Raw genomic sequence first — 9,899 nt, 5'->3', positions numbered from 1 at the left:
AAAAAAAAAAAAAAAACACATCTTAGTAAAACCAATACCTTCTCAGCTTCGCATCGAAGCTAATATTTGTATTAATGTATAAATATATGTTTCAACAAGAATGGTATCTTAGTTGATGAGTTTCATATTTAATAATAATAATATAAAATATTTAATTCTTTTAATATCCATTTCTTTATGTAGTTTTGTCATGACTTGTTAACGGTTACAATAAAGAATGGCAATTGGTCATATTAATGGCAAACTTTGGTTTTCGATATACTTTGCAGTGAGAAAATGTTTTTCGTCTAATGTTTCATCACTTGTGTCACTTTTCGTAAGAAAAGTTTCGTTTTGTCTTTAAAACTTGTCTCTTATTAGGATTAATATTGCCATTCTTATTAAACTAATGCTTGCTGACAATCAAAAGACAGTATCTCTCAAAACTAAGAGAATTTTATCGGGAAAATAACTATTTGTTGCATTTAATTCGATATTTTTAACATACCTGCAATTGAAAAGTTTTTAAGAAACGAGTTAATTATAATTAGTTTAGTATTATAAATAGTTTAGGAAGAGTTAGAGTATTTTTATTTATAAAAACGTGTATCCAAGCTAATCAATTTAATTAAATCAATTAAATTCTTTAAGAAATAATATGAATAAAAATTTTAACTCAAAGTGATTAATGGAAAATATTACAAGTCGATAAACTTTTTTTTTTTATTAAGTACATAATTGTCAAAAACTTTTTCCGTTCGGCAGTAGTAAATTAATATTGTAAAATGAACTCTTTTAATTTTTGCCAATAAATGAACGATATATTGTGTATTGGCTCAGGTGCATGTTTTTAATTTAATTTACAATTTGTAGATTAAATTTTAAAAAAATAATTTTATTACTCCTGTTTTTTAAAGAAAAAAACTTTTATAAAAAGTTAACTGTTTATAGTTTTTAGTGATCAATTACGCTTTATAAAATATTTAGTACATTTGTAAAATATGAATGTAGAGGTCAATACCACGTCAATAATAACAATGTATCCCAAATTGAAATCTCATTGAAAAATCGAGAGAGATTGGAGGACTTACTCAGTATACGAATATTATAATACGTTATTATTCATTATGTATACATTGCCGGATATTGAGTAGCAAAAGGGACGGATTACAAGTTAAATTCAACTGAGCAAAACGTTATTATTCGCTGGTATGGATCAGAGAATGAAGCCTTTTTATGATAAGATAAGGTGAAAGGACAACCGACATCTTTTATTCAGTCTTAAAATCTCTAGAAATAATTGTTAATCCAGAATTATCAAAATGGACAATCATAACTTGCACAAATTAAATAGTTGAGTATTATTTAACATGGAATAAAAAAAATTAATTAGAAAGTCACAGTGATACTTAATAGATGACAACGCCTGTTAACTACATATTTAATTTAATTTTTATAGAAATTAAATTGAAGTAACTGAATGTATGTTAAGATTCTTTATTGTAACGTTTTTAACTATAACATGCTTAATGAAATAATAAAAAAAAAATCAATATCAAATAAAAATAAATTCTAAGTTAATCATTATGAGTGACCATACATTTCGAAATAATAAATATACTTTTTTTTTTTTGTGTCTGTCACTACTTTTTTTCAGCTCTCACTAGATTGATTTTTTTTAAATTAAAATATTTTATTTAAAGTATGCGTTTTTAAAATTAAATATCCCTAAAAATAATAGAAATATAGATTTTAATGTTTTTATACTAAATAATGCAGAACAATTATATCACTAAAATGAAACATTCTTTAATCATCATAAACCAATATGTACTTGGCTAAACTAAACTAAAGTTTTGCACTTACTTTAAATCTGTAATTAGATTTTTTCTATCATCTCTTTTTTTGAGACTATTACTAATTCGTAAAAACGAGTATTTACGTATAATCATTTATTTCGATTTTTAATATTTTAAAAATAATTCAATTAAAATTTCGATTCAAAATGTCATGTTTAACCTATTTTTTCGGTCCTTGAAAGTTGATTTTTATGCAAGATTATAATTTGAAAATGTTGAACTTATAAATATTTTTTAGTACAACTTGCAAGTTTGAGATTGATATCATCAAATAGAAAATTATATGAGATTTAAAAAATCCTATTGTTTAGATTGATATGTGGCCCCAAAATTGTATAATTACTATTAACAATAAATTTACGAGAAAAGTACAAAATATCGTTAAAATTACTTATATAGAAATACTTATCATTTTTAAGTAACTTTCGGTGTTTAAATAGATGCTACAATTTAAATATTTAGAATTATATTCCGTGTCTAGTTTTACCTATGATTTCATATGTTAATGTGTTTAGAAATATCATTTTAACCAATTTTTTTTTTTTTTTTTATTGGTTTTTTGCTAATTAGTATTAATTTCATAGATTAAAGGTGATGCAAAAAATGCAATTGCAGATTTGAAATCAGTGCGAAAATATTTTCTTAAGATGTATATTTTTTGGAGTCTGATGAAAAGAACTACTAATTAAGATATATTTAAGGCTGGTGTTGCTTTTCGATTAATCCACCAATTTTCAAATTAAACACTATAGATTTACATCGTAGCGTTTCTTATGATAACGATTTTAATCACTTTAAGATATCATCTATAATTGTCCAAATATGCCACGTCCACACTGTGCATCCGTTTTGTAATTTAAAAGAAATTAAAAATTCTTTTAAAACTTTGCACTTTGTTTTAAATAAATAATAAATTATCGAGAGAAATTAATGCTTTAAAAATATTATCCTACAGGCTATTGATTAAAAGTTAAATATATTTTAAAATGTATTACAAAAATTCGCGGATATGTATTTCGGAAACAATATTACCATTATGAAGCCTAAACACATACTAACACCTCGGCCAAAAAAAAAAACCTTATACCCCTAATGATGTTATTTCTAAGTAATGTTATCACCAAATCGATTGTCACATTTGGCCAGTTTACACAAGAAGAATAATGAATTTTATGGTGGCCCGAGATCCCAATATTTTAAACAAACGTTGTACTTAGAAAATCTTATCTAAAGAAACTAATTAAATAAAATTAATATACATGTCGCTTAATTTAAGTCATATTTATTAATAACTTTTAAAAACTATGTGCGCTTCTGGTTTATAAAACAAAACATTTTAAAGCCCTACTGAATAATAAATAAACTTTATGGTATTAATCAAAAGCTTGAATTTCATAAACATTAGTTTTTTTATTCTCTGAATTTGTGCAAATAATATTTATTTTCGTTTTTGAATGATGAACCTCGGCACTGGCACACGTGCGTTGTGTTTATATTATAAAGAATTTCGATTAAAATTTTGAATAGGAATAGCCCCAAGCAAAGTTCGGAGACTGAGAGTTGAAACAGCTGGTGCCGGTACAGGAATGGAGTGTACCACCGACCCGTCGAGCGGACAGGCGCGAGCCTAGTACTTAGACCAGAGCGCGTTACAATCGAATTATTGGCGATGCGCATGCGCACATTGTGACCATAACGATTTTACAAGCCGAGCGGCCCGCGACTACCGGGTTACGACAAGCTCTATTAGGAGAGGGAACTCGGTCATGCTGAGGGGAGGGTAGCTGTGTTTTTATCATTATCCATTCCCATTTTTCTTCTACCGGCCTTCACTTCATCTATCTCTCTCTCATTTGCGCTCAAGACAGCGCTGCTACTAACTTCACACATACATACACACGTTCGCGCCCGCGCAATTACAGTATGGTGCGCGTGTGTGTTTCACAAAACGACATTACTTGTTGTACGATTTCTTGTCCATAGATTATATTGGTTTTTAATTCAATTTTTTTCTTAAACGGGTAATATAAAAGAAAATATTTTCAAGACAATGAAAATGAATTTACTTGACAAATAACAGTACAAAACATGCTCGATTAAACAATTTTAGGTGACGGAATCGAATTTCCTAACAACATTGATAATGTTTCAATATTGACAGCAGCTCGTAATATCAATCTAAAATCACCGAACGAAGCATAAAGTATTTACTATCACCTACTACATTGTTTTATATCGAAATTCAAGATACATCAAAAGCCTAAATCCAAAACTTTAAATTCTTCGTTCAGGGTTTTCGGTAGCAGTAGGCAACTGAAGTAGTTGTGGTCGCCGCTAACCGCCGTAGTAGTTGTACTGTCGTTTGGTGTCGGCGTGCGCTCGAACATTAAGTGTGTGAGACGATAGAAACGGTATGGTCGTTTACATCGATCGTCGTAGTAGTCGATCGACCAACTCTGACACTCTCCCGTACTAACACACACGCCAAGGCATACGCACACGCTCTCATACGGTGTACTGCGGAGCGCGCGATTATAAGACCAACAGCAGCAGCACCACCGCCGCCGCCACCATCAGCAGCAGCTAGTAGTAACGCCGCGGCTGACGATACATGCGAGTAAACCGACGTAGATGTTGTTGTTTTTTTATTTTATTTTAAATTTATTGCTATAAATATTATTGCACGAGTAGATTTCTAGTATTAGATATTATATTTTTTTAACAATTGTTCGCATACACGCATCCATCGTTGCTATCGATTTTACGGTTTCTCAATCGAAGTAGTATAATTGCTTTTAGTTCAGTGAAAACACAAAATATTTCGGTGGTTCTCGTCGTTTCATGTTCACACCGACGATTGTCCGCATTCATCGCACTGCTGCTGCTGCTGGTATAATATTTTAATTACCATTATCAGCGTTCGACGTTATCAGAAAAATATTTTTTAGTTCGCCGTTAATGTCGCACGCGGCGTGACGGTGTGACCCGTGGACGTCGCCGCCACAGTGAATACGCACGAGCACGGGTTTCGATATCGTCGTCACCGCCGCCAACACGTCGTCCGAGGTTAATAAGAACGTGCCGTCGCCGTCGCCGACGCCGGACAAAGGGACAACAGCCACTAGTCCCGCTGCCGTAACCGCTACTATGTCGAACAACAGCCAAAAGCTGCCGACCACCGAGAGAGTGATAAAAAGTGAGTGAAATACACTGATATACTTTTCACTGTGCTTTTTTCATACACAAATACACATAGTCGTTACTGCTACTGCTACGCCAGTCGATTGTTCTTTTCTGACATGCAAGTGAGCGTACGCCCCTAGGTTGATTTTTCACATCCCTTAATGTCCGTTTCTGGCGCTTTTTAGGCGACCACCGTAGCCGGATGTCTAAAAATACCGCCACAGGCTTAGCGGCCAACACGTTATTCTACGCGCGCACACACACACACACACACACACTACGCACAATAATTCTACATAATCAAGTGTCCACGTTATCATAGATATACACACTCGTAACGTTCGATTCAGTAGTACATCTATTGCATTGCGTTGTACGATCTAATCATTCGATCATTCTTATCATACCTTCTCATACGAACATTGAACATCATACTGATAACAAGTTACGCCATTGCCCTTTTCCTGGTCGCCCCCTTCCGCCATACGCCATACGAACGAAGATACATCAGGTTGTTTTCGCTTGAATTGATTGAGCGTTTGCTACGAGTGTTCCGTTTCAGCTCATCATTAATGTTGCAAACAAACAATAATGTCTCTAATTTACATCATCGTCGAAAAAATAGTATTTGCGTCATGCTTAGTGTGCCATTAAACTAATATTAATATCGATAATTGTATTAATATCGTGCACAATAATATTGTTTTTATAAAAAATAATAATCGTTTGATGTTCGCTTGAGTGTTTATTTTAAATTTAGAAAAGCGATGAACCGAACTGTCTGTTCAAGTCTTTGTGAATGTAAACAATTTTTTTTACTTCTATCCGAAAAATATCGAAATGTCAGCTAAACTCGACTTCCTCTTAGCTTTGACAATGTTTTATTTTTTCCCGAACATTTGCGACCTGCCATCTGTTTTGATATTTCTGCAACGATTCAAATTTCGCTTTTTAATATTTCGGTGGTCTTCTGTAGCCAAAGGGCTATCACGACTTATCTATAGTTTGATTTAAACATGCGCTCCTCCAAATGTGTTACTATGTTACAATGTTAACTTTAATTTGTCTAGTTAGTTCTATTTTATTTTTGAAGTATAGATGCGGAAACATTTCTACTGGAGTTTTATAGCTTTTAACTAATCAAGTGAACATTCATTTTTGAGGTTCGCGGTAAATTATTCCAATATTCTAGGATTCCTCCATACATGGAGGTATTTGACGTTCTTAGTCCTATGAATGTCGCTATTTGTAAACGCCATAACGATATGATAATATATACACCATTGGAAAGTGTGTACAACACAATTTATGTTACGTGTTTGTAAGATTTCTGTTAACCACCATAATGCAAAGAATACTACAAAGAAGCCATGCCGTATACGGACTCGCGGATAGAATGAGTGTGGACTCGAGTTGGTCGGGGCAGATAGGTGGCTGGTAGTTTGACCTATTTGAGAAAACATTAGATTTCTTATGTGACTCGTAAATACTAAATACCAAATATATTTTGCTTTTTTAATGTTATTGTCATTGAAACCCATTTATGCTGTTTTTGAGCGACTAAAAATTGTACTCTGTAGGTAAGTGATTATTAGTTAGGTTGCCCTTAAAGTTGTTCATCTTTTGACTGCTTTTAGGCATTTATCTTATTAGGTTACACAAAAGCAGACAACGTCATTTTAGAAACAGCTGTCGCACAAAATCATAGTAATTGAAACTGATACGTTTACAAAAGTATATCTATCGTCTGTACAAACTTTCCACTTAAACGGGCTGAATTATGATCCATTTTAAGATATTTCATCCTCACGGTGAAAACTTATAATTTTATTTTGTATGTCAACTGTTTATGTAAACGATAATTTGACATAATTGATAGCGACACAACATTATTATTAAATAATTGGACGAGTAAACTACTGGGTAAAATTCAAATATTTTTAAGTACAGAACAGGGTATTTTTAATTTAATTTTAATTCAACAAAAATTAGTAAAATTATAAATGACTTTGTCGAAAAAACGGTAGTAAATCGAATTTGTGGTTATCTTTGTCAGTACCATAAAACATTGTTGACTATTCATTCCACGTTCTATTAATCTGTTGATGACGATAACTATTACTTCTAGTTATTTATTAGAGCATTTTGTTTTTATTAAACTTTTAAAAACAACTACAAAAAACCTCTCCAAAGATAATTTTGAACTAAATAATAAAAAATAATATTTTGATAGATGGCTGTGTCAGTTTTTCTATCATTTTCTAACACTGTTGTTTAGCACTTCATCCTAGTCGGTTTGACACAAGTTTTTCAACTTGCACGCCGTCGGTTATATTGATTTTAAATATTAATTGGGTCACAAATGGTGTGTATAGAGTGAAACGGTTCTAAAAATCCGTACATGGACATTAAATTAATAAAAAGAAAAAAAAATTCAATTCCATCACTTTGTATGCCAACGGAGCGGTATTATGAAATTTGTTCAACTGATTTTTTTATTTGCACAACAAGCGATCGTGCAAGTGGGGTAGAGAATGATAACCTTATTTTTAAATCGGCGTCGGAAATATGCATTTTTTTTTCTTCTTCCACCACAAGCCGCTTGGATAATTCACTTGTAGTGCGTACAGTTTTTTTACTGCTGCCGCCCGTCTCCCGTGTCGCAGACACGTATGATATATTTTCTTCATTAAACAAAATAGACAATTGTTTTTCGATGACACGCGCAGTACATTGGATTTACCGGGTGCCGATTATCTGTCCTCCGACATTGATTTATATGCATGTGCGGTGTAAATCAGTTACCAGTATTAGTGCACGTGCATAATACACGGTGTTTTATTGGCCATAAGAAGTGGTTATGAAAACAAGGAAGTGAGTAAAAGATCACGAGCTCGTATCGAGCGGGCGGAAACACACAAACGCGCCGTTTGATTCTCCGTATTAACCACTTGACATTTTGTTCACGATTACAAAATGATGTATAATACAATCGACCTGTGTCAAGGGTAACGTCGGTGCAAAGGGGAAATACACTGCGGGCTTAAAAAAATGGGCAGTTACGGTGTGCCTTCTCTACGCGCGCAGAGTACAGACGTTTTCTCAAACAACACTTTATTTAAAACTAATTCCCCTCGTGACAGCGGTTAAAATTGATGGATTTCAAACATTTCGGCATTTTTTTTTAATAATAATTATTATGTATAAAAAATTCGCCGAGCTCCGCCGTCGACTATCGAGACAAGTGAAGCTATGAGAGCGAAGGGCAACAGAGTAATGGTTCTTTTATTCGGTTTGAAATTCCTAAGGTCATGCTCGGCGTCTCGAAAATGAAATGCGCTCGCAACGGTTTGAATAATGATACTCCAACAAGTCATCAAATTATTATTATTGTACAGTCAAACACGTTCGCCATTTATGTTGACTTGATTTAAGAAGGATAAAAAATGGCTTAAAAAAAAACTCCTTAGTCTTTAATCATTCGCTGTTAAAAGTTTTTTTTTTTTTTTTTTTGTAATGCTAAAAATCTCCCCGGTGCATTTCTATACATTAGTTGTACACTACTAGCATTGAATTGTTGTAATGAGAGGCGCATTGTTTTTATTGTACTGCGAAAAAACAATAAAAAGATTCAACGGGACTGAGATGTTGATCATTACCCGGCGCGTGCATGTGTGCGAGCGGTACTTTCGGGTTATGATTTATCGGTTCGTCACGGTGTTCACCTGTGTGTTCGCTTTGGTATGTCACTGTCCCGACGAATTCTGCCAGCCGACACCGGTGCACCACATGTCTTCGTCGGCAACCGGCGTGTGCTGTCCGGGTGCGCATACCACCGAGGCGGCGGTGACGTCTAAATGAAATACCTCGGCAGCAAACTGTCGGCGTGCCCTGAAATTGGTTTTTAATATTTATTTGTTTTATTCGCGAGTTTTCCGGTAGAATCGTCCCCGAAGAAATGAAATGTTAAACCGATAGAGCGGCCATGTTTTTGTTTTCCTCCGGTTTAATTTTCACGTGAAATTACTCGGGACCAATACAAGTGCTCAGCGATAATCAACGGACTTTTATTGTTCTGCCTACGCGTTTTCGTGGCAAGTGTCCGAGGAAATATCGCAGTCGAAAAGCCCTCTCGACTGCGTTTAAACTACTCTCCCGGTGAACACTTCACTTGTACAGCGTTAATCAAGGAGTCATCAGTTTTTATTTGGGTTGACGGCGTGTCCGTCACCGGCGCAATAACGTTTAATGAGCGTTATTGTGTGCGTGTTTCAATAAGGTTGAGTTTTTATAGCCGTTCACGTAGTGGTGTTGAATGGATTTGGAATGAAGTATTGAGCCTGGTCATGTCGCTGTACAGCAAAATAATAGACACCCGTGTTGAAGTTGGCCGGCCACTCCACAAAAAGTAATGAGCTTCGTGGATGTTTTCTGTGCGGCACGAGACCATTTGAGCACTGCCCCTACTATAATGCTCGTCTCGGTCTTACTTTTTTAATTTGTAACCCGTAGAAAAATCAATACTACCCCACGGCACTGGCCGCGGTCGACGTTAAGTATTATCACTAGCAACCATCTACAGGCGATCAAACTTAAATGTTTTTACACTGGCTATTAAAAAAAAAAACACTTTTAAATATCATTATTGTTGTTTTAGGCGATTTAAAATACATTGCGTCGAGCAGCGCAATAAGTGTTAAAAGATCACCTTTGCATCACTATGTATTTTAGAACTACTCATATGCGCGTTTGGATATGACACGACAACTACGAAGATTTTTTTCACGTTTTGGCTGCGTCAACTGCAAAGTCAAATGTATTATTTCTAGATTGCGTAAAAAAAAAATAACGGCTAATAGCATAAAAAAAAAAAAAAAA

The 9,899-nt window shown here is 34.0% G+C and overlaps 1 protein-coding gene across 3 annotated transcripts in view; it reads left to right on the top strand.

The window, feature by feature from the left end:
* The first annotated feature begins 4,390 nt into the window (after window positions 1-4,390).
* The window catches only part of LOC126901474 (serine/threonine-protein phosphatase 2B catalytic subunit 2-like), a 45,688-nt gene continuing 40,179 nt past the window's right edge, over window positions 4,391-9,899 (top strand). The window contains exons 1-2 of one of the 3 annotated variants that reach the window (XM_050677932.1): window positions 4,391-4,728; window positions 4,787-5,034. In XM_050677932.1, coding sequence (XP_050533889.1) covers window positions 4,986-5,034 — 49 coding nt within the window. In that variant the 5' untranslated portion in view covers window positions 4,391-4,728; window positions 4,787-4,985. Of the gene's footprint in view, window positions 5,035-9,899 lie in introns of all 3 variants that reach the window. The other 2 variants (XM_050677934.1, XM_050677935.1) reach the window with 2 other exon arrangements.

The sequence above is a fragment of the Daktulosphaira vitifoliae genome, unplaced genomic scaffold, assembly GCF_025091365.1.
Source record: "Daktulosphaira vitifoliae isolate Bord-2020 unplaced genomic scaffold, ASM2509136v1 Scaffold_3, whole genome shotgun sequence".
NCBI lineage: Eukaryota > Metazoa > Arthropoda > Insecta > Hemiptera > Phylloxeridae > Daktulosphaira > Daktulosphaira vitifoliae.
Note: the sequence above shows the minus strand (reverse complement) of the source record. Positions and strands in the feature narration are given on the sequence as shown.